Below are 26,323 nucleotides of genomic sequence, written 5' to 3'. Positions count from 1 at the left end.
GCAATTTTAAAAGCATATTCCTGACTATACAACCACAAGATGATTTACAGGAAAGATTTGGGAATTTTAATTTGACTTGTTCAGGGATCTGGTTGGAAGAATTGCATGGGATACAGGCCTGGAGAGAAGAAGAGCCCAGCAGAGCTGGATCATTTTCAAGGATCACCTCCTCCAAGCTCAAGAACGGTCCTTTCTGATAAACACGAAACCAAGCAAAGATGGCAGGAGGCCTGCATGGATGAACACGGAGCCCCTGACTCAACTCAAACATAAAGAGGCAGCATGTGGGAAGTGGGAGCAGGGACAAGAGACCCGGGAAGAATATAAAGACACTGTCTGAGCATGAGTGGTTGGGGTTAGGAAAGCCAAAGCTCTTCTGAAGTTAAATTTGGTGAAGGATGTGAAGGCCAACAAAAAAGGCTTCTACAGGTATATCAGCAGCAACAGGAAAGCTATGGAAAATGTGTGCCTGCTGCTAATTGGGGTATAGGACCTGGTGACAACGCAGAGAAAGTCAAGGAACTCAGTGCCTTCTTCGCCTCAGCCTTTAATGGTAGGATTTGCCTTCAAGGAATCCCAGGCCCCTAAGACCAGAGAGAAAGGCTGGAGCAAGGAAGACTTACTCTTGGTGGAGAAGGATCAGGTTAGGGAACATTTAAACAAACTGGACATACACGAGTCTATGGGACCTGATGGGATGCACCACAAATGCTGAGAGAACTGGCTGATGTCCCTGAAGGCTTATTTATCTTGACTTTAGCAAGGCTTTTGACACTGCCTCCCATAACATCCTCATAGACAACCTGATGAAATATGGATGACATAAACAGACAGTGAGGTATATTGAGAACTGGCTGAACTGCCAGGCTCAAAGGGGTTGTGATTAGCAGCACAAAATCCACCTAAAGGCCAGTCACTAGTGGCGTACCCCAGTGGCTGATACTGGGACCAATACTGTTTAACATCTTCATTAATGACCCAGAGGGTGGGACAGAATGCACGCTCAGGAATTTTGCAGATGATACAAAACTGAGAGGAGCTGTTGATACACCAGATGGTTGTGCTGCCATTCAGAGGGACCTTGACAGACTGAGAACTGGACAGGCAAGAATCTGTACCGGTTCTGGCCAAAACCAGATGTGGCATGAAAAAATGATGCAGTATTTCCCAAATGTGCATCCACCTAACTGGCACTGTATTTTTGTAGGAATATACTGATTCCATTAAACTTCTCAAGAAGTAAATGGGGAAGGGGGAAGAGAGATCATTTGATATCAAGAAATTATATCCTACTTTAATTCAGAGTAAATGTAAGAACACAAATTATCTTACATACTACTTATGTCTTCCAGTTTAAATTTAACTGAAATACAACACAGAAAGCAACACAGAGAAGACTTTTTGTTGCTTTGTAAATTTTAGTAGACATGAAAAACATTACATAGTTTATCTGAGTGATGTGGTCTATCACATACCAGTAAATATAATCTTAGTAACTATCCTTCATGACAGCCACTTAGTAGCAGCAGAAAGCTTAGAAGTCATAAATTACGTTTCAAACCCATTCATTTGTTTGCAGCAGCATATTCTAGTCTTTCAAGTTTATAACACCCTAAAATAATATTTTCTTCTACCACAAAACAAGCAATTTTTTTTAGGGCTGTTTTGACCCAAACTAGTCACACTCATTTATGCACATTCTGAAATGCTGTCATTATGAGGCTTAAATATTTATCATAATACAAACATGTATTCTTACATAATGATGAGCCAAAATAAGAAGAAACACTGACAAAATGGAGATCAATAACTTTAACCATTAATCTATATAGCTCTTCTTCCAAGAGCAATTAATTTGCACTTATCTTAAGATTAAATGAATCATCCTCTGGTGACCTTACTGATTATAAATGCAACCCGAGATGGCCACCATAGCCTAGGATGACTAATGTGAAGATATAAAAGCCACAGAAGGGATTCATGCCCTCTACTCTGTAAAGAAGTATCAACAATTTCCTCTGGTCAAGACGACAGACAAGTGCCAAGAATTGTCAGAAAAAGCCAGGAATTGTTTAAGTGACATGAGGTTATATTGTTGTGGCATACAAGTGAAACATTTTAAATGCTTTTTAAATAAACTATAAACTATATATATAAAGGTAAGCCTACTATATCTCAGATCCAAAACTTCAAATGAGATATTTCTCAACCTGTTTATGTTGTCTCTAAATATAGACAATCCCAGTGCTTACTGTACCAAACTTTTTATTATTTGAAACAAACTTCTGTACAAAAACATCAAAGCAGGCAAAGAAATTCAGTGACTTCGGCAAACAGCACATGACAACTCACGGAATGCTTTAAGGTTTACATTTTTATTATACAAGTGACAAATAGCTTTCCTCTGGGCTACTTAAAGATAAGACTTCATTGTTTGACAAATAATTGCAGGTAAGTGTGTATTAACTTCAGTTACCAAAGCTCAACAGAATGACCTGTTATCCACCTAGATTTACCTAACTGGAAGTGACTCTGAACACAGCAGGATTTTTCCTAATATACATTTTTAAATGTCGCCCATTAAAAATGGAGCTGTAAACAGTGGATTTACTACTGTGAAAAAGCAATGTGATCACTGCTTCCAGGAAAAGAAAAAAAACTAGCGTGATTTCCAATTCTGTTCCTGACAACAACATAGTGATCTGCTGCTACAACTGCAGATGTGTGACATGAACACTGGAGTTGCGGTGCTGTCCAGTACCACGACACGTGTAACATTGGTGCCTGTGGGTTCTGATCAGGCTTGAGAAACCTCACAGTGGTCGTTCTGCTCAGAAATAAACTCTAAAGCAATCCCTACTCCAAAGAACTTAGGATATTAAGACTGTTTAAGGACTGAGTTCAATGACTCAATTTGTCACAGCGCAGCCAAATTTCAGCAGACCAAATGCATCTTCAAAGTCTTAAGGTAATGTTTTTAGAAGTGATATGCATGAAAATTCCAGTGAGAGCACATAAACTCTGATTTACGTACACAGGAATAAGCAAATACAAATCTGAATCTGTGCACAAGCACTGGAGTTTTCACACATACATGCAAGCAAAGTACACAAAATTGAACACATTCTCAGAACATGACCTCTGCAAGAATATGTACAGCAACTGCAGACCACCCAGAAGACACACTTAACAGAGCATGAGCACTTTGCTGCTTTTGGCAAAGTACTTCTATTCCATTTACTGGAAAAATTACTAGAAAGTAAGAACAAACAACTCAGCAAGGAACTCAACTCCTTCAAGCATCAATCACATCTCAAAAACAAAGGAAGAGCAGTCAGCTGATATATATTTCTGTGTTGACTCTGAATCATCTAATGAATAATACTATCAAGGAACCTGATGGAGTGCCTAAGAACAGCTCAGCTCTTAAAACTTATTTATATCATCCCTAGTTTGATGAGGCCAGTTTGACACTAGGGAATTTTGCTGCTACAGAAGTGTGTTCTGCTTTATACCAGTTTATATCAGCAAAAAAATTACTTACTGGGTAGAGCTGTCTGAGAGATAATGTTCATCGTGATGTATTTACATTGACAAACCCTTTCTAGTTAAGTCAAGGCATTAGTATATTCCCTTTCCTTTCTAAATCTAATAACATTATATAGAATTTTCAAAATCTAGCAATTGTCTTAAAACACATTTTCTGTTTATTTATATTGAATCTGAAAAAGGACATTAATTTCCTCAATTGTTGAAAGGTACAGGTTATACTTAATAAGGTAAAATGACCTCTTTGCAATACCTTTTTGGATGTCAGCCAGCACATAATCCTTAAAATTAGGTGGATCTCCACTTATTACAGGAAAGACAACGTATTTTATGAGAGTGATGACTTTCAGCTATTCTCCTATTCATACAAGTCTGAGGAGATCCTAAAACTAACTGACTACAAAACTGTGCACATGTTCTTAAAACATATCCAGTGAACTTTACTTTCTCTTACACTAACTTTCTCCTTATTTAAAGTTCCTTTTCTGTGGTATCTTTGACATTTCAGTTTATTTGATTTCCATTTTGTCTTCACTACTACTTACTTCTCTGATAGAGAAGATGTTTAAAGATTAAAATGCACAGATAAACTGTCATAGCTGAAGTATCTAAGTAAAAAAGTATTTTAAAAGTCAAAAGATAAAGGCTAGCATAAAAACTTAGGCTGCACTATATAAAGTCAGTCAGGTTATGAACAGATTTATGTATTTTAGCAATGTGAAGAAAATGGTTATGTAAATACACACAAGTATTAACATCAAACCGTATTAAATTATGTAAACATACACATCTTCTGTGATCAATACAAACATCTACTTGTCTCAGGATACTACTGCAGCATAGCTCGAATTTGTTTTGAAGTAGATTCATCATTCAGGTGTTTTGTAGTGAACCTAGAAAGTACAAGTTAAAACAATACTTTATGAAATGAACAGGGATTAGAAAAGTCTGAAAACTTCAGTGCCTGTTTTTGAAATCACTGCAGTTCAATTACACAAAGGAGGAACTTACATGTTCCTCTAGTCACGGATCACTGGAATTTAACTGGTAATAGTCTGGTGCTCTTTATCTTATAAATACCCCTTGCAATAAATTATTCCCTGTTAATAATGGAGAACTGTGGCTACATCCTGGCTAAAATACTGTTTGCCATCTGTCTATGACATTGTCACCATTTTGGGCCAAAATTATCTTTTTTTCCAGTTAAAAGCCTCCAAAGAAGTAAAAATCATGCAAAGACATAGAAATAGGGTAGATACTAAAAGGACTTAGGAATCTAGATTTTGGCATAATCTATAAACCTAATTTTAAGCAGCTTTCTTAAATGTCCTGGGAGGACAGAAGAGCTTTAGTGTGTTTTTTTCCATGTAACCCCAAACATTCTCCAATGCTTATGTTCATAGGGAGATTGATTATCACATAAACTCAAAACACACCTGATACCTGTAGGATTTAACTCCACAGCGATTTTAATTCAAAAGACATGATAAGCAAATATGGAGGTGGTTATGGCTGTAGTTCTCACTCTATCCAAGCTAGAGATTTCAATACAGTTCTGAAAAACTTGGTACTAAGACTACCTTCTCAGCTTCAGAGAAGTGTCAGACCATTGTGTCTTGCTTCCCAAGACAGCACCTTAAACACTTAGCTACAAGATTGCGATTTAGGTTGCTGTTTTCTTGAAGTTGTATAATTTAGCAAAATTAAAAAAAAAAAGTCTTATTAAAAGGGAAAGAGAGAAGGGAAGTATCAAGGATTTGAGAAATTCTACTCTTTGCCTCTAAAATGTTCTAGCTGCTGGGGTATTTTATATAACAAATCTTAGCTCAGATATATCGTTTTCTTTTGAAGTATTGATTACCTTTTAGATGGCTAAGTTTTAGGTGATAAAACAAACTGTAAGTGTCTCTGAAGAAGGACATTATGACTTCCAATACTAATAGTCATTGCTTATCAAAGTGAAATGGAATTGAAAGAAATTAATATTACTTAAGAAAACCCCAGGTGATGAAGGCAAACCTGAAAGGACAATTCTCTTAATAAATTAAGCTTCTAAGGTGAAAAGTCTTAAATATAAAGAGACTGGGAGAAAAACAAAGAGGAATTTGTTAAGGCTGAATCGAGTAATTATGCCACACATACCTGAGAGCATTCAGAAGTCCCTCCACAGTGTCAGGTGGTTGTTCCTTTAAAACTTTTATGCATCCCTTCATCTGGGAACAGAAGCATGCCACTATTGAACAATAATATATGAATTGCACTAGCTGAAAACAAGGAGAAATTTCACCATAGACAGACAGGTTTTTTTCCTACTGAGTGTTAATACTGCTTTATATATGACACAATAAAAGCATTATAGCTTATTAAAAATTATCTTAAGTTAAAAACCTAACTTTTGAGAAAACATCTACTTCAGTAAGTGTTTGTAGATAGTAAATTATATATCAAGTGTATGTATTTTAACTTGCACATGATTTCTCCAATTCCAACTTAAAAAAATATCAAGAACAGCTGATATAAGCTAAAAATAGAGATTCTGGAAGATCGTTCCATGCCATTGCTGTTAGCAACTATCAGAAGACATGTTTCAACTTTGACTTTTATTTTTATGCTTGCATACAAGGAAGTAATTTTCAGTATTCAGTTTTTAGTTGTAAACCTAACTGGTCATAACTTATGATTTGTTTCATAACTAGTGGTTACAAATTTAATCTGAGATAAGGAGTCCATGATGTTGATTTTAAACACCACACTGAATGAACACCTTCACGGAGACTGTAAAAAAACGCACTGAAACTCTGTCCAAATTTACAAAAGGGGAAATGAAGCACAGAAAGCAGAGGTAGAACTCATTTGACCCACTATACACTCCCTATCTAGTCCATAGAGAGAAATAAGAAATTCCTCTAACCTATTCAGAATATAATCTCATACGCAATGAATCATGCTCCAGAAGTACCTATTTCTTCCCATTGCTATGAAGACATCTAATAGCTATCCAGAAATTAGTCTACATTAATTTCATCTTATTTAAAATGACAGATAAAGATATGGCAGTGTCAAGATTTGAACCTTCTAATTTTCCAAGTCACATTACAGTGCTAAATCCACATGCCAGTATTTTCTTTGCAGCTAAAGAGCAACTCTGCCTTATTATGGAAGTGGCTGATGAAATTGAAGTCAGGGTCCACGTATTTGCCAATAAAAATTATTCGGAAAATGTAGCTCAGCCTCCTGCACCATGACCAGCCTAACAGTCACTAATCATTGCTCATTTGGCTCATTTCTACCAGGAAGACAAAACTAGCTTTGCAAGTAGCAGATCAGATGAAATTCTCAGGGTAGCAGCCCATGTTTTGAAGTGACACAGTTACATTTCCTGAACTAGAGAAACTCAGGACTATATTCACGTCACTCAGTCCAGGTTTACACGCCCCATGAAATCAGATCAGACAAACTCAAAGGGGATAAAAATTCAAACCATTCTTTTCCATTGTTCTTAGAATCAGAATCCCTAAAACAGTCAAAAAAGAGAAGCTGTTAGGATGTTCAAGCTAGGAGCCTGTAATTAACAGCTTGAAATACAGTCTCCAGTCTTGAAAGAATAAGGAAAGGCTAATTTGTTCCACCGTCCCTGACATTCTCTTGAAATGGCTCCCAAGACTAATTTGTGACTAATTTGGAGAAAAGAACTGTTTTCCACAGTAAAACAAACTCATCATCTGAATTTTTTTTTTTTTTTTTTTAATTAGAGAGGAATCATCGAACTGATTAGGCAAATTAAAACTTGGGACCATGTACTCATTTTTAAAAACTGAGTCATACATCTCCTGTCTCCCATTTATATCTAGCTAACTTTCCTGTAAGATTACAGGGCTTTAGGATAAATGTGAGAAACAAAGTACACACATCATATGTTTGGTCCTATCAAAATTTTACTTGTGGATTGTCTCTGTAGGCAAGAGACTGAATTAGCAGTCAGGAAGTCTGCATTCAATTCCCGGGCTCTATCTGCTGCATGACCTTGAGCGAATCAGTTCACCTCTTTGTGACATATCTTTCCCTCTGTAAAACAGAGTCAAAGAGGGGATGTGGTAAAATACTGATATCTGCAGATGAAAAATGCTAACAAAGACTCAGTGTCATGGAGCACAATAATACATATATATTTTTTTCTTTTCTTTTGATGTAGGCTCTCTTGTAAAGGGAAAGACTTTGCATCTTTTTTCATGAATTACAGCTGATTTCTACTGAAAGATGTAGCGTGTGACATCTAGGTTTATAAAAAACACGTAGCAAAAATAAGAGTACGTTTTTGTGTGTGCTTGCAGTATCTCAGATGAAAAAATAAGGTTCATTTCCCTGTCACTGGTCATGGCAAAGCCACAACTGAAGGCTCATTATCAGCATTACAACAATAACATTTCAGTTCTGCTGCTTCAGATCTCGGACAAAAGGGAAAGAATGTCGAATATCTGCTTATTTACAACAGAACTACTGCCAAGATGAACATTTTAGCATAAATAAAGTACATGATTAATAAACAATTATGACTATAGAACTTATTCCAGGGTAGGTGTAATACAACATTATTTTAGTGTAACCATACAGTTGGCAGGAAAGCAGAGCTAAGACAAACGAGTATCTGTGTCTGGAAGAAAATACAAAGAACAAAAGACTGACCCTTATTTTAATTTCAAACAAAGTACACAGGTGAAGATAAATTCTAAATGTTGCCATTCAAAAGTAATTAAAATGATGTATACAAAGCTGTAAGCTTGTGCTGAAAAAAAGCTGCAGACTAGTATTCTCAAACCTACAGAGTATTAAAGAAAAGTCACTCTTACATCAATCTTTGATGTCTTTGAGAAAGCTCCCACAGGATGAACATGATCATACAGAATAATAACTCCCACCATTACTCGCATGCAGAACATAAGGGTCTCTTCACTGGTGAATCTACTCCTGTACTCTCTGGAAAACAGAACAAAAGAAATAAAGTTGACTTTTTACTGGTCAATTTTGCAAACTAGACTATAAGCACGTGAAATCTGAACTAAAACTGTATTTTAAGGTTGCAGATGCATCTTAGTAAAATTTTAAAGAATTTTGAATTGCATAAGGCCTTGTCAATTTAGAAGAATGGTTAGAAAGCAAATAGAGATATGTAAACCCCTTCTAATAACCCTTCACAGTTCAGATCCTCACTTCAGCAAAATGTCTATGACGATGGCTTCACAGAAGACTTCCACAGTTCATGAAATATAATGGAGACTGATCATACTTCTGTTTAATCTTAGAAATACAACATATCAGGACCTCAACGGAAAGCCACTCTTTTTGCTTAAACTCCTACTTTGAAACAGTTAACATTTAAGTAGGATCTAATTTCAGCAGCTAGTAAGTTCAGGGCTTCACCTAGGTGGATCATAGTCATTGCTCTCTCTCTCTCCCTATTCTAAGTCCATAGGCAAGCAACTTCAACAACCCAGGTTCACTGAGCATCTAAAATGTGGAAGCCTACTAAACAGGACTGGACTGAACAAAAAGTGTTTCTTTGACTTTTCAATACCAAAATAAGAATATGGATGGCACAGTGTCCTGGTTTTGGCTGGGATAGAGTTAATTTTCTTTCTAGTAGCTGGTATAGTGCTATGTTTTGGATTTAGTATGAGAAGAATGTTGATAACACACTGATGTTGTCAGTTGTTACTAAGTAATTTTTAGACTAAGTCAAGGACTTTTCAGCTTCTCATGCCCAGCCAGCAAGAAGGCTGGAGGGGCACAAGAAGTTGGGAGGGGACACAGCCAGGGCAGCTGACCCAAACTGGCCAAAGGGGTATTCCATACCATGTGACGTCATGCCCAGTATAAAAACTGGGGGGAGTTGGCCTGGGGGTGCTTGGGAACTAACTGGGCATTGGTCAGTGAGTCGTTAGCAATTGCATTGTGCATCACTTGTTTTGTATGTTCCAATTCTTTTATTATTATTATTATTGTATTTTTATTATTGTTATTATTATAGTTTTTTTCCTTTCTGTCCTATTAAACTGTTCTTATCTCAAACCACGAGTTTTACTTTTTTTTCTTTCCCAGTTGTCTCCCCCATCCCACTGGGTGGGGGGGGAAGTGAGCAAGTGGCTGCATGGTGCTTTGTTGCTGGCTGGGGTTAAACCACGACACACAGTTAAGACAGCCCCTATTGGCTCTAATCCTTGAAACCATCATCAGGAAATGAAAAATGAACTACAGCAGAGAAAACCAGAAATTATCACCATTTTTCTAACAAATATTATTTTGAGTAGATAATACATAGATTTGTCTGTCATTCATTGATTTTCAATATAAAACTTGATTTTTTCACCTAAATGTATCATTAAAAATTCTAAAATCTGTGCTATACTACCTCTCAATTTACAGTAACTTCAACTTTTATTCTTATACAGCATCATAACATGAACAGTTTTAAAGGCTACAGACATTTTGATGTGAAAATGCTTGATTGTCCCAAAACTAGAACTAAGTTATCAGATAATCTTCTGGTAGATGACTCACAACTTTCTGTTTCTCTACTTTTGCCAAAAAAATGAGCTGACACATAAGGTTACTTTTCAGTCACTACTTCTATGATCTCCCGGGATTGTGAGATGAGTCCCACCTCCTACATACACTTCTCCAGAATTTTCATAAACAAACACAATAACCTCAGGAGTTCTACCCCCTACATGGCACCATGAACAAACAATTCAAAGATGGGAAGACTACCTTGACTCTATCTTGTATGTGTTTCCCACTCAAAGAGACCTCTAACCCCAAAAATACTCAACTACATGCATACCTAAACAATAGCAACCCAACTGCCTCTATCTATGCTAGTAGATAGGAACACAGTTGTACAGTTTCCATATAGCTGAACCTTCTCATATCCAGAATAAGACGGCTGCATCCAAAAAACATCTACTGAAATGATCCTCAAAATAGTCCCTGTGTATCATTTGCAAAAGCAGTACTTGGAAGAGCCAGAATCTTGCTAATAACTGAGCAGCATGGGCAAACAAGAGACAGTAGCTGGCCTATGGCCCTAGTTAGAGAAGACACAGACACTGAAGCACAAGATTACACTTGTATTTTAAGCTTCTGATGAAATGCAGACTGACCACGTAAAGTCTCCCTAACAAAACTCAATGCTAATTCATGAAAAATATCATAAAGCGGTTAAAATAGGAGGCAAGGCTTTCTAATACCAGGTCATGCTTTGTATACAAAAGTGATAATAACTTAAGGCAAACATATAGGAATTCATTTGGAAAAAAACTGTGTTTATCCCAGATGGCTACTTAAAATACAATACAAATTCTCTCATACAAGAAAAACAAGATTTAAGGTAAAACTTACGGTGTTTCCAACATGACTTTACATACACTAGCCATAGTACTTAGACAGTCCGTTGTATTTTCAATTGGTAACGTTTTGTTCTAGAAGGGTTAAAAACAGCCAATGTTCAGTAAACCATCTTGTAAAATTAAAATCAAGAATGTCTGTGTTAGACCTTTTCTCCCCCATTACCTACTTCTGATACAAAATGTGTAGTTGCATTACTGAGTGTTTTCAGCATTGGTGTGGCTTCTGCATAAAACAGGGACATCCTATTGGCCATTTCATTGTTTACTTCATTCTCAATGTCTAGCTGATGAAAACATGAGAAAAAATAGTCAGTAAAACTCTTTAAAATCTTGCCAGCAGCAAGAAAAAGGTACAGTATATGCTCATGTCAGCAAGCAGATTGTTGCATGAATAGTTCCACTCTAATCACTTCATCCGGACTGCTGATTAACTCTCAGTGTGAAGGAGAGAACATGACAGCTAGCGTATCAAAAGAAAAAACATTACCACAAATGGTATAAATGTGTACTGATAAATACCTCAGTGTGAACAGCAGATCAGATTTCATTTACTTACATGCATGTTGTTTATTCTGTTGCGACTTATTGTCCGCCTGTAATAACTGAAGTCATTCTGAATTGCTGGGTTTCTCATCTTCAAGGAAGATAAAAAGGAAATAATCAGTTTCGGTTCAAAATACACAGAGAAAATCAGCATGTATTGAAAGACTTTGTTAACCTTGAGTTCATCAAAACGAAGAGTAAAATGTAAGATTTCTGCAAACTCTTTCGCTAGAGCCTGTTCCCGTTCCAGGTGCTGAGTTGGAGTATAAGGTGGGCACGTCAAGGACTCCAGTAAGCTCTGCAGGGCTTTCTCTGAGTAAAAATCAGAAGCAAAAATTCTATTCAGTCCACCTTATAACAAAGTTTTAAGTATTGGGAAGGAAACCTCCAAACATGCAGAGCCCTAATAGAAATGCTTTTTCTTACTATTCTAAGGTGAGAAACATTAGTCAAAGACACCTGTCTCTTCAGGCGCCCTCCCATTTTCTCTCCATTTTGTATCACTGAGATATTTCCACTTTTTTATCACCCTTTATCTGGGTTCCCTATCAAAAATTCTAAAGACAGCATTTTTCTGGCATTCAGATATTCAACTCTTTCTCTTTCATCTTCCCCAGTTAGCCATCAGCTCAGTACAGAGATTATTCTGGCATCTCTGTTACTAAAAGTGTACTCTTAGGTACTGATAGCAATGTAATTCAGCTCCTGCAGCTATAATTACTAGCATAACTCAAAAAGTGAAGGACTTAGTAAGCAGGATGTTGTAGAATTCCCTTGCATTGGGAGCTCTCCCACTTCATACATACATTTTTGCACACTGGTTCTCTTCCAGAGTCCTAATTCAAGGAGTAATTACATCATTTTGGATGCTTGTAGGGATGACAAAGTCAGTGTAAAACCTGCCCAACTTTGGATTTTCACCCTGTGAGAGAGTTTATTGATCCCCTTCTCCCCGTTATCCCTGTTTTTAAAGTCTCACAATGTTATTGGTTTACATTCTTTTTAAAACTGAAAGATCCAAATTAAAAAAATTTAAATTGCATTAATACAATATGGACCAGTGAAGTGCTGAAGAGTGGCAGGCACCAGAGAGAATACACAGTTTTACCACATTCTTTGCTTGTACTCTGTTTAGATAATACAGATCTATTTTCAGTGACAAACTAACAAACCATGAAAATTTTGAAATTAAATTAAGATTAAAAATATGCCTTGACAAATGTAATTGCAGTTAAATGTCTGTTGATATCAAGCAGAAAGAATAATAAACCTTTAATATCTGTGGAAGAAGCAGCTTTCTATTTTTTTAATATATAAAGTAGCCTAATAAACAGACATACTAAACCAGGGCTCACCTAATCTGAGTGAAAACTCATAAAAGCGCTTCAGCCTTACAACCAGAGGACATACTGAATTCCATGCTTTTTCTTGCAGCTGGATATCATTGGGATTTTGTATTGCCTGAAATGAAAATATTACTATAAAGAACTGTGATACATGAATAACAAGCAAAAGGTGGTTTGGCATTTTTCTACTACATTATTTTAGAAAGTAACTATTGTAAAACATAGAACAATTATGAGAAATTACATTGCACAGGAATAGGAAATTAGTAAGTCCAAAAATGCCATGTTTTCCACCTTTCCTGTCCCCCAATAACATAGTGATTTAAAATTACTCATTCCAATGCACCACTGACATACAGAAACACGTTTTAACGTATTCTTTGGGGAGCAAAACTATTGTAGAAGCATCAGGTAAAACCTTTTGTATGAAATAGCAGAAATGGCAGAAATAGCCTTTTTTTAAGGTTTTGATGCTTTTGAAATCTTCAACATATTCAGATTCTTAAGTAACCAACAGGTCACACTAAACAGTAACTGCGAAGCTGATGCGGGAAAAAGTTTGGTCAGCTGAGAAAAATTTTAAGTTACAGTTCAGAATTGTACTTTGGGACCAGTTTCATGGAATAGCATGCCTGTAAAGTGGATGTAAGGTTATAATTTACTGTGGTTCATTATTTCACTTACACAAAAGAACAACTATTTTCAACTTTTTTATAGTGTATTTCTGACATCTGAGTATTATTTCTTTTATGTCCTGAACTTTGACTTCTACCATGAGATATATGAAACGAGGTATATGAAATGCTGTTTCTTAAAATGGAAAATAATTACTAATTACTAATAGTAAACCTAAAGCAAGTTCCAACAGCCATCATTTAATGATTTCACATTAGAGCTCTACATTCAACGTTACACATAATCTGTAACATATTCTCTAAATACAATTTTAATGAAGATTTTTGTATCATTTCATAGAATGTGCTTGGATACAGAACAGAAGCAAGAAACACATCAAGTTTTGCTTGATTTTGCTTCCAAAGAACTGTCATTAACTTTAACAAACATACATCTCTAATTTCTTGTCCAGCTCCTTTGTAAGCCTGAAGGTCTGCAAGCATACTTTCTGAGTCTTGTAAAACCGCACTGATCTGATTCCATACCTCCCTTTCTCCATCTGTGGGCTGTGCATCTAAGAAACAGAAAAGCAAAATGCAAAAAGTCAAAAGGTAGCTGCAGTACAAATGGCAAGATTACTCAGCTCTACTTAACAACATTATGTCCAGCTTGACTATGTGTAACTCTATTCTGATGTGCTTTTTTAAAATATGCAATTATACTGCACTGCCATTCTGCTAACATCCAAGTTTCTGCTTTCTATAGCAAGGAAGGAAAAACAGTACAGGTTTTGCATGCTCTGAGTCATAATGCCTCTTCTCAAAATGCAGCATCTTAAAGTGAAGCAGTATCATAGAGCAATGTTATTAGAAAACAGGATAATGCATCAGTCCTTTAGTAAAAATGTCCCTCTCTTTCATGAGCTCCACAGCTCGATTACAAAGAATTGTTCATTTTTCTTGCAGCTTGGGGATAAAATCAGGCCTTTCAGTGGATGGAGCAGTGGGGTATTATGCCACTTTGACTCTCCTCCAGGCTTCCGTAACCAGGGTAATTTATTTCTCCTTTTGTAAAACACAGATACAGTACTGTTAAAAATAAATATTTTTCTTATGTACGTCAGAGAGCATTCCTGCTACTAAAATAAATTCAGTGCTGTCAATGATCAGTTTTCAGAGTGGGAGTGACCTGTAGACCTTTATTGTTCAGAGAAATGACATTTGGAAGTAGATCAATTCTCCCATTCAAATCCCATCCGATGGGATTTTCACAGCAGTGTGACACCAGGGAGCAATGTTATCCCTAGAACATTGACATATTAGATGAGGTAGAGGAGATCTGCCTTCTTTTGCTTTAAAACATAAAGATGACTGGCACTGACTAAAGAATGGGTGACCTATATATAGAATTGTAGTCAGTATTTGTAGAAACAATCACATTGTCCCAGCAGATTCCTACAGAGACGCAACTTCCCCCCCCCCCCCAATTTGTATTCTCTTGTAAAGATAGAATTTTAATTTTTATGGAAGAAAAAAATATTCTGAAGGTGAATCTTAGGACTTAAGGACTACTTGTTTGAATTAAAAGCAATGAAATACCTTCAGTTCAAAACTCACTGATTAGGAAGAGGTACTGTATGCATCTCTACATTAATAGACAAGAAATATTAAAAATACTTCTTCTATTTAGTCTTCTCACTCTCCTTAAGAAATGAGACACAGTTTTCCACCCATATACCAGTATGTGATTCATTTACTCACCCCCCCATTAGAAACAAATGAATGGGTTCACCTTGGAGAGTACGGAAAGAGCGGGCATTCTCTCCATGACGTTTCAGGTTGGGATAATTTGTTTAAATGTGTCAAGTTATCCATGGGCCTTGCACAAACGACACACAAATGGCTGAGATTTACATGTCTGTAGCTCTGAAGCAACTAGTACTTAAAATCTTTCGCATATTCCTATATATCACCATTAAGTCCCTGGTGGCTGGGCACATGAAACAACCCTGATTTGACTTTCCTTTTATTCTGGAAGTTTTCCCTAATCTTGTTTAAAAGACAGAACAAGTGAATAAGCTGGGCTTACTCAGCTGGGTTTTTTATCCAAAATATTTCATGTAACTAAAAAATTCCACTATCCTTCAAAAAGCAAGGGAAAGTAGCACCAAGGGGAAAAACTATCCCAAACAGGAAAATCCCAGCTGGGACACGGCAGTTCAACTGACCTATTAGTCACATTAAGTTTACAGTGTTACTGACTGGTTCTTTCCCCAAGCTGCAAGAAATCTCAGGTATACACCATTAAGGGGTCTGGCACCTTGTGATAAAGAAACAAAACCAGTAAATGCTGCTGAGTTTAATGAAGAAAGTGGTAATCTTGCTAAACCGTTACATACCACAGAACAACGGAGTAGGGGCAAGGTAGGAGTCACCTATAAATCAATATCTATATTTTATAGTTAAACAAAAGTTAATTAAAATAACATTTTCAGCAAATATTAAGTCACAAAAGAGAATAAGTAATTTATTAGTACAATTAATGAGTGTAAAATTTGCATGTTCAGCTCACCTGAAGCATGGGTTGGTTAACAAGGTACTTCTATGTTACTTTTTACAATTTATTCGCTTTAAAAAGTATTACCCCCTAATAGAAATGTAAACAGTATACACTGCTCTGGGACTTAAAAATGGCCTTTAGTAACACCCTTTATTGTTAGTCTTTTTCAAATTTTCCCAATACGTCTTTTGGGAGTTGGGGGACGGTTGAATATTTGAAACCCATTAAGCTTTCTGTAGTATCCCAGCACTGGGGGAAGTAGGAGTAAGAGAAGGTAGGTGGGTGGAAAAGGGAAAGAAAGGGAAGGGAGAGGAAGAGGGCTGCAAAGGCTACACAGCAACAGGCTTAGCTTGCATTTGCAGAAGCGGTTTATATTTATGCTGAAAGTGTTTAGCTTAAAAATAAAGGTAGGGAGGATGATTCAGGCTTTTTTTAAAAAAACATGCATCTTGCTTATGAAATATATGTTATGCAAACAGATGTTCTGGTAAGACCATGGTCATGTTTCAAAAGGGATTTTACATGAAGATCTTGCCAAAAATGGTCAGCTAAAATACCTCTAATCGATCACTTTGAAAAAGATTTCATCTTGCTGTCAACAACAATAATAATAATGGCAACAACAACTAAAAGGAATACAGACTTGTTCATAACAGATTTGGGCTTTTAAAATTGGTTTTCTATCCCAACAATACCAAAGCTTGTTTCTCTGTTCTGAGTAAAAAAAAATACCATTCCTGAATCACAGTGAGGAATCGCTGCTTGGCAGTGCTCACCTCTTATCCCCATACCACCAGAGAACCTGCACATGCTTAAGCTTAGAGCCCATTTATAAATAAAACCACAGCCACTGACTAATCCATGTTGAATGCAAGCCCTCTCCATAATAAGTTACCATAATCACTGGACTTACTGCATTTCAAGTCTGAGTTTTTAGAGTACTCATGATTAGCATTCAGAGTATGCGGTCTTTAATAAGACAAAATAGGAAACCCTTGCACCTCCCTTTGCCCAAATGTTTCTAACATGAACCCTAAACCCGACAACTAAATGAATCCTCTATCAAATTAATTCAAGAGTCAGACCAGGCTTGACTCTTCCGTATACAGCAAATTTCCATTTAGAAAGCAAAAAATTTAGCTCTGGAGAGAAATGTAATTCCATTGGCTCCATCAGAAAAAAACAGGATATGAAAATTCATTCATTGCATGAACAAATGCTCTCTTTCATCTTTACACATGGTCTATTCCATGTTTTGGATGGGGCTTCAGACTTCATTAAAAAAGGGGGAAAGCTGGACCCACCACAATCCATTTGTGGATGCATTAAGTATTTCAGGTGCATGGTGGGGTGCGAAGGTGGAATCATCATTCTTTTCTTAGAAAAATATCTATTATCTGTTTCAGAAAAAACCCTAACAGTGCAAGGTGTCTACCTCATTCTTCACCAAGCGTGCATTAGAAAAACCGTAGAAACTGCTATGTAGGTAAGACATTAGTACTCATATGACAAGATCAAATACAAAAAGGATATGAAGCCTTTACCAATACAAAATCAGTTATAACAATATCTCAGGAATTAATTTTTATGAAGAGATAACAAGACAGTACTAAAAGAAGTACTCCCAACCCACACACCCTTTCTGTATCTGAAATGCAGACCAAAAGCACAGAACTTTATTCCACCTTCAGTCAAACTGCACATTAAGAGGATTCCCACTGAAGCTGGTTAGTGCTTGCATTTCAGTGAATGTGGAATCGCATTTGTCAAAAATACATCACACCCTCCTGGCCTCAACTGCCTAGCAAAAGAATAGTGAGTAATACAAGTTGTCTTACACGCTCTGCTTTCAGCTTTTCTTGTCCTGTCCACTGCTGAAGGTGGCCAATAATTCTGCCAGCCACTGACAGCAAGTTAGAGAGCAGCACATGTATTTTACTGTATAATGCTAAAGTCCTATTTCAGGTTTGTCACCATGACAACGATTTTTCCCATTCCAGTCTGGGACAAAATTAGATGAAAGGCTAGTTTATGTCCTTAGAAAACACAAAAGGCATTACAACTACAGGGAATAATGCATTTTAGAGGGTATCAGAACCTGCTATACTCCATATCTTAAAAGTAATAGTATGAGGTAGAAACAGTACCCTTATCCAGTCTACACTGGATTTTTTAATTTCATCCTTTCTAAACTAGCTAGAACAAAGTGAAGCTCCCTAAATGGCTAATAACTTGCTATGTGCATGGTGCTGTGCCAGGGATATCAGCGCCAGACTTCAGCTCCGTGGCGGACACAGAGTGGACAACTTTTCTCCGACTGAGCCGTAGCTTCTTGCTTAGGGCACTCTCTGCAGTGCAGGAGACAAGAGTTTAACCTCCTGCAGGCTGGATACAGATTACATCTCCAGCCTTGCCGCCTGTGGAGTGAGCGTATTAATTAATATCCTATTACGCAAAAAGTGGGCAGTTGCTCTGCTGCCAGACATGTTCTAATAATAGACACTTTTAATCATACATGAACAATAACTGAAAATTGCATGAATCTTTCTGGGGATGGTGGGGGGAAATCCTAGAAAGCAAGTGTCCTTGATTCTTCAGGGGATGAGGGGGATTAAATTAGGATCAGGTAACGAGCCCACCTAGCTAACCTTTAGGAAAAAAGGGAACCTGCTCAGGTTAAGGTTGGAGAGTTTGGTCTTATAAAAGGTATTTGTATCTGAGGAGGATGGGACTGAAGGTGTCACTTAAGGACACCTCCTCCCAATAACCTATAAGCGTTAGTCTATTAGGTTCAAAACAAATTGTTACCTCAACCTTCAAATTATTTCCAAGAATTCATGTGGAATTATTTGTTTACTTTGCCTGAACAAGGCCTTCTACAGGCAGCAGTAATTTGACAATAGATTTTCTGCAAAAAAGAGCACTCGTAAACTGCTGTGGAAAGAGCCTCAAATGCCCAGAATTCATTTACCTGTGACTAATTTAAACAAGGTCAACATCTAAAGAACAAAACAGTTCTTGAACTGACAAAATCAGTTTCAAGAGAATTTGCCCTATGGGCTTGTGAAACCCTGAAATCCACAGACTCTCAAGGCTTGCCATGTACTCACTCTTCCTAACATTATTTTCGAGTTGAGAGCTAAGAAGGAATTAAAGTAAGTGGTATATAATCAAATCCAATACGTAGCAGTTTGATTAAGAATACCCACACCAGGATACAAGTGTCAAACAGCAATATGGTTCACTTTCCGGGAATGAAGAGATTCTTTTTCTTTATGTAAACCTTTCAGCAGACCTTAAAAAAAGAGTAATTTGGCTGAATGCACATAGTTTGCATTTCACCTCAAAGAAAAGGCTTTTTCACCTGCATAGGAGAACGCTATTCTCCATATCACTCGCTGAAGCTACCACAGTCCCCATTTGTCCCTGTTTGCTTTCAAGGCTGGACTGAATGGTTCTTCAGATTGCTTCTCCTTGCACAGATCCAGAGTAACCGCCTAACTCTAAAATGATTACCAGAGAGCATAAAGAACTGCTTTTGCTATACAATATTAACTGAAATTAAAGCTGGATTCAAGCTTTTTCAAGTATGAGCATGGAGTAATGAAACTTGGCTCCCAGTTTGGAACGAAGAATAATGACAGTAAAAGGTGTCCTAAAAATTGCAACTGATGATATAGACAGCTGCAGGAGAGGGGAGAAAAAAAGATGATTTTAAACAATTTTTTTGGTAGCCTAAACTTTTCTAGGGAAAAATTAAAATAGCTATCTAAAAAAAACCCCCAAACAACTGGGAGGTGAAATTTTGAAACTTACTTCTTCTTCTCCTTTCATGATTCTTTCCCATTTTCAAATATAGCACAAGGGCAGAATTTGAAAGAAAACACAACTTTGAATTAGGTGAAAAAATTTAATTTTTCTACGCATTTCTGTTTCTACCTGCCCATTTTTCAAGACTTCAAGAATTGCATAAAAGAGATGCACTGGAGGGACTAAGGCTAAATATGAAAAAATCAGGTTGGTGAAAAATACGTAAAAGAAAAGTGAGCATGCAACTGATGAAAAGTAACTTGTAATTAAATGTATTTTAAAACAAACAAAAACCATAATGGAATTTTTCAGAAGGTGCAAGACAAGATTGTCCTCCTCAAATTTTTCATGAAAACAGAATTCTGCCCTGGAGAACAATAATTCACAGGAAAATAAATTTATTTTTGTTGTATAGAACAACTCATCCTTACAACACACTGCCTATAAAATGTATATTAATTAAGGAGGATAAGGGAAAACAATAAAATAAAAACCTACTATGGTGACCTTACTGTGTAGCTTCATGACTGACCTAAGATCTCTAAATCTGTACAACTGCTTGCCATCCTCTCCTGCATTTCTGTTCCCATTCACGTGCCACTGCTGGGGCTCTTCCAACCATGCCATCATCCACATCACCCTGCCCTGACTGGAAGTGTAGTTAGTAGGTGGGGGAGAGAGGTAAGGTGGTAGTTTGGTGGGGGTTTTTTTGAACAGCTAGTTCTTAGCAAGTTCATTTTCCCACATAGCTATCATTCACAATGGGTGCAATCCTGTGTACATTTCAATTCTAGCGTAAGGATCTGAGACTATGTGGCAAAGCATCACCCATGGGATGACCTCCTTGGAGCAGCACAGATTAAATCGACTATCAAATGAAGTTAACACCTTAATGTCCTTTTCCCACTTTCTTTACATACAGACTTGTATTACTTCTGACCAACATCAGCCCATAAAGCCTCTGACTTTTGAAGCATGGAGACAGATTATATTTGTTCTACTCCTGCATACAAGGAAAAAAGCTGTTTCTGTTTTTTTAAGCAATGTTTGTGTTGCACACTGTATGCATAGCATGCACACACCCTCCTTTCAGGTACAATACGTACCAAATGAAGACCAGAAAAAACAAACAAACAAACAAACAAAAAAAACCAAAAAAAACCCAACAAAACAGGACAGGAGAATCCAAAAACTCTGTAAACATTTTGGAAGTAGTGCTGACAGATTTACTTTGAGATTTCAGCTTACGGCTAATGAAAAAGTGCACAAAAACTAGAAAGCAATATGCTGATGCAAATGAAATACAGTAAACACATCAACTCAACATACCCCTCATCCTCTGAATGGCCAACTGTAGTGACCATTTTCATCCACAAACTCAAACTGAAAGCTCAGGCCACAGAAAGTCACACGTCCAGTGAGCATGCAAGCAGGCTCTTACCTATGTCCACTAAGAGCGTCTTTTTACACTGTACGATGGCTAATTAAAGGAGACCAAAGAACATAACTACAGGTGTCTTCAGTCACATCCCTTTGACACAACACAGATTTTGTGCCATAAAAACTCCAGGACTTTATTTCACAAGTAAAACATTTTAACCTTTCACTCAGGAGCATCAAACTCACTGAAATTTGGAGATGATAGTTTTGGTCCTCTCTAGGTAGATGTGCCTGACTAGCGTGGCCACGTGCTTGCACTAACCACTGGTCACCTCCTGTGGGAGCGGGTGCTTGGCAATGCACTTTTGCAAAAGAACCCCCTTTGCTGCCAAGGCAATAAAACATGTGTTTTCTCCTCTCACCACCACCTCCACTCCACCAAGGCTTCCCACTACCAGACCACCCGTTTCCTGTCAAATCTGCAGCCTGGGTCAGGAGTACTTTCTTACCATCCAGGACATGATGGGGCTGATTAAACCTGGAGGCTCAGAGCAGCTGAAAACCTTCACGATAGCTTGGCAAAGCCACAGAGCGCTACTGAAGCCTTCAGAAGTTTGATAGAAAAAAATTACGTGGTGGTTTGGATAAAGGTTTGACATCCCAGGTTTACAATAAAATTCTTAAATGATATAGACAGAAGAGAAAAAGGGATACACGGCTTGCAGTACCTTCTCCTAAACCCAAACTAACCAATTAACTTTTTTTCATTATTTAAAACTGATTCTTCATAATGAGGTAAATAAGATATAGATGAGAAGATTAACATGTGTGCAAAGTTATAGTCATACACTCTAGCTCTCATCCAAGAAAGCATGTTTGAACAATTTCAGTAGATGCAAGTATGTGTTTAAATGACTTTTTGAACCAGTGCTTCAGAGTGCATACACACATACAGTCTCGTATCATGTCACTAACATTTTTCAGAAAAATACTTCAGGAATAAATGACTCAAGAAAACTATTTCAAGGTGATAAAATGTGTGTCTCATCACCTGAAATTCTCTTTTAAACCATGCTTCAAAGTTATTTTAAAAACACTGGCTTCCCTCAAAACTTTTCTGGGTTTGGTTTTGGTTTTTTTGTTTTGTTTTTTTTTTAGAACAAAGGTATTAATAGACAAAACATCACACACTGTTAGCATTTTAAATAAAAACCATTTCACATAAGTAGTGAAGTAAGATTAAACTCATATTTAAGGATTTGATGACCAGTTTTCAAGACAATGTCTAGAAGTACATGCAGGGAAACTGTAACCAGCAAAAGTGAAATATCTTTGAATCAGATATAGATATGACAAGGAAATTAGAATGTGAAACACTGTTTTGCAAACTGATAACCATGCAATTAAGAGAGATGCAATCAAGCACATACACTTTGACCACTTCACTACTTTTTAGAAACTATAATAAACCCAGTTAAATCATCACTGAACAAGGCAAAAATAGTGCCACCCTCACTGCTTTTATTTTTTCAGCTTTTTATTTCCAGTATATATTTCCATTCAAGGAAGCAACATAAAGAAATCTTTTTTTAACCCTGATTTGTTAAAGAAAGCTGAGGCCAAGTTCATTCGTATGTAAATTTAACAATGGCTCATAAATGTTTTGAAATTAATTAAAGGTAAGGCTTTACTTGCATATCTATCTTTCTGCCTCTACTCAGAATGAATTTAAGTAATTTTGTATGGTTTTATAAATATCAAAAGGCAATATTTAACTGAAGTGTAATTTGATTTGTTTGCAAATCCCTTTTGAATTGCTTTATGATGCGTAAGCACATGCAATTTATTAGGAAATAATAAGCAAAGAAGGCAAGCCAGGCAAGAAGCTTTGCTCACTTTCAAAGTCAAGGAAAAAATTTGGCCCCTGATCAAGCTCTGTGCAAGTGAGAACTTTTAAAAGATTTCCCATTTGGTTCCTGAAAAATAGAAAAGGAAGAGAAAAGGAGTCCTGAGTGAACAAATGATTTTAGAGACAAGGACTTGGACAGATTGTTTGTGCTGGAAAATACACACTGCAAGCAATCAGATTTTAAAAGTTTTTCCTCAGTTCGCTGCTAAGTCAGGGAAAAGATTCTCTCATTGTCTTGTAATTGTTTGAACTTACTTTCAAAATCCAGGAAAAAATGTGGATAGTTTTCAATTTCCCTGGTAAGGACCTTAAGAAGATTACCCATCCCAGCAAACCTAGTAAATGCAACAAAATCGTAAACAGTTATATACGTAAACTTAGAATACTACAACTAAGGGCTTGACACAGTCTGCATCATGTATTAAACATCTTGGCAAGTTCTGGACCATGAGAAACATTTTGATGGTCAATTGTGTGATATTTATGCATGGGGACAGAAAGAGTAAGACCTTGGATAAATACAGAAATAATTCTATTCAACAAATTGGAATTTAAACATCAGTATAGCATCACGGAGTACAAACAGATATTTATGAGTTTATTTAGCAAGAGAAACAAACTCAGAACTATATCTGTATTTGTAAATCCTCTAAATTGTTGGACTCAGTATTACTGAATACCAGTCCAGAGTAAAAAATGAGGTCTTAATCCTTGGTTTGGATTCTTTAGCATAAATCTCTGTTATTTCATGAAAATAACTCAATTTAATGAAAAAAAAAATCTAATTGTTTCTATCAGTAAGGTTTTATAAAATATTACTATAAAAATCTATCAGAAAGAAAAGCTAAAAAGCTTGTTCTTTTTAACTTTTAAAAATGTATGGATGCATTTAAAAAAAAAAAAGAAGAGGTTCAAATTCTATCTTTTTATCTGTTATTCCTATCTTTTATCATCTTGGAAGCCTTTGCATTTCAAGTTATTACCCCCCCCCCCAAACAAAAAGTGACCAATTCTTAAAAAAGCAAGTCTCTATGGAAGACAAAAAGGAAGGAAGATTTGAAAAGTTTTTTACCAGTACAGTCCTTAGGAAGATACATTATTCTAAAACTATGTAAAAAGTATAGCTTTCTTGGGCAAACTTAAAACTTTTTTCTCAGAAGAGAGAAAAATTAAACCAGGAAAAGCACATAGAAGGATAAAGAGGTCTGCCTGGAGGTATGTAGAAAAATGTAATTTTAGATTTAGAACTCAGATTGAAAAGTGATTTTTGCCTCAAAGATAAATATTCTCAGTTCTCTAAACCACGGCTCTTGGGACTCACATCTGACGCTCATCTATTTTTCAGTTTAACTCTTTTCCCACTTAAGAAATGAGACCACAAAAAAACTTTTCCTAAGCATGTACACGGCTGATATTCCATATGAGGAGACAAAGTTTTTTTCAAATTCTCCCCCAAGCATTACAGAAGAAAAAGCATCACCAACCCTAATTTCTATATGCATATAAGAGATATATTCTATAGCAGGAAAACCTAGGAAGGAAACATGAGGCTTGGAGATTTCAAAGCACCCATAGTCATTCCATAAAATGACACAAATTTAATCAATAATCTGTTCAGAGCACGCAGCTTCATGTAAACCAGGTTTTTGTTAGACAAATGGCTTTGTTTTGCATTAACTACTTCAAAATTTTCTCTCCAGAACAAATCCAGTGAGCAGACTGTCAAGCCCTTTACAGTTAGCAACATCTTGCATATACAATATTAAAACATGAAGAAACATTCTCCATTATTCATAAAGTTACATTCATTTATATGCAGGAAAAAAATTTATAGTTTTACTTTCAGAACAAGTTCTGCACTGTATGAACTGAGTCTGACTTTCTGAGTAGCCTACAGATGGGAAAAAACATGCAAACAGAGCAAAATAGATTTTATACAGCATTAAAACTTGTATCTTCAATAATTTAACATTTTCATCACCCTGGTATAATACATTTTATCAGCATCAGGTAAAAGGGAGAAGATAATGTGCATACACTTATTTTCCTTGTCATAACCTTGAAAGAAACAATTTATATTATTATGAAATACTATCACAATCTCAATTACTGACTCAGTTTGGATTCTTCACTTGCAACTCATTTTAAGCCATATCTTACCTCATTGCCTTCAATCTTCAGAGAGTATCCAACCATTTCTTCTACTGCCAAAGTTAGCACTGCATCCAGAGACTGATTTAGTTGGGAGCATGCTTCGAACAGCAAGGGAGCCTTTTTGCCAAAAACCTGAGGATATGCTCCCTCATTTGCATTGAGTAGCTTGAGGTCATGTGCCTAAGCTCTGGTTTCTGATCCTTCTTACAGAAGTACAGCACATCAGAGCTCTGGAGATTTCTGAGTATTTTTCCTGAACTTTTACTATATTTCTTAGCTTGTTTTTCATTTTATTCCCCTCTCCTTCAATCCCTGTGTAGAAACTGATTCAGCTATTTAGGTCACAAGTATGAAACAAGAACCCTGCCACAAACTTCATACCCGTTTTCATGGGTTTTCCAATGCTCTCAAAGCATTTTCCAATGCTCTCAAAGGCACTGGTTTGACACATCAACCCAAAACCCAGTGATATTCAACATCAACATCTAGAAGATACGGTTCAGGCAGCTGCTAAACACGCTTTACTTCTTTATGATTGGAAATAATTTATTTATAGTTTCCTAAAAAACAAAACTAAAAGCAAGACCTAGTTCCAAGAAACTTTTACTTTAAACTATAACTCATGATTCAACACTAAGTTTTTACCTCCTTATTAAGAGGCCAACCTTCACCTTAATGGAAGTGCTAATAAACATAATTCCTTGTCCCAAACTGAATTATTTTATTCTGTATAGCTTGCTGCTTCCCAGTACTTGGATCTTCCAAACTCTTTCCCTGAAAACTCTAATAATGTATTCCAAGCCTCAGGAACTGTAAGCCACTTCCAAGAGAATTTTTAACGAGATTTCAAAGTAACAAATGACATAAATTCTGAGCAGGTCAGTATGTATACTGTGGTTGCAACAGAAATGCAAATAAACAGCTGATGCACAGAAGCAAATCAGAAAGGTTTAACCTAAGAGCATAAAATTCCATTTAATTAAAACAGGAAAGCATTTTATTTTACTTACTATAAAGTTAGTTTAAATGTTGAAATGAGACTCAATGCATATATA

General features: G+C 36.5%; 1 protein-coding gene across 2 annotated transcripts in view; it reads right to left on the bottom strand.

Annotated features, from left to right (window-relative positions):
* Positions 1-2,376: 2,376 nt before the first annotated feature.
* Positions 2,377-26,323, bottom strand: part of FAM49A (family with sequence similarity 49, member A) — a 41,119-nt gene continuing 17,172 nt past the window's right edge. Inside the window, exons 3-13 of one of the 2 annotated variants that reach the window (XM_010566652.1) lie at positions 23,370-23,449; positions 13,909-14,030; positions 12,851-12,956; positions 11,671-11,807; positions 11,509-11,586; positions 11,120-11,236; positions 10,945-11,024; positions 8,397-8,523; positions 5,692-5,762; positions 4,336-4,442; positions 2,377-3,312 (exon numbers count right to left, since the gene is read on the bottom strand). In XM_010566652.1, coding sequence (XP_010564954.1) covers positions 4,379-4,442; positions 5,692-5,762; positions 8,397-8,523; positions 10,945-11,024; positions 11,120-11,236; positions 11,509-11,586; positions 11,671-11,807; positions 12,851-12,956; positions 13,909-14,030; positions 23,370-23,439 — 972 coding nt within the window. In that variant the 5' untranslated portion in view covers positions 23,440-23,449 and the 3' untranslated portion in view covers positions 2,377-3,312; positions 4,336-4,378. Of the gene's footprint in view, positions 4,443-5,691; positions 5,763-8,396; positions 8,524-10,944; positions 11,025-11,119; positions 11,237-11,508; positions 11,587-11,670; positions 11,808-12,850; positions 12,957-13,908; positions 14,031-23,369; positions 23,450-26,323 lie in introns of both variants that reach the window. The other variant, XM_010566651.1, reaches the window with a different exon arrangement.

This window comes from Haliaeetus leucocephalus, unplaced genomic scaffold (genome assembly GCF_000737465.1).
Source record: "Haliaeetus leucocephalus isolate CR32 unplaced genomic scaffold, Haliaeetus_leucocephalus-4.0 Scaffold217, whole genome shotgun sequence".
Taxonomy (NCBI): Eukaryota; Metazoa; Chordata; class Aves; order Accipitriformes; family Accipitridae; genus Haliaeetus; species Haliaeetus leucocephalus.
The sequence above is the reverse complement of the archived record's forward strand: the minus strand, read 5'-3'. Positions and strand labels throughout refer to the sequence as shown.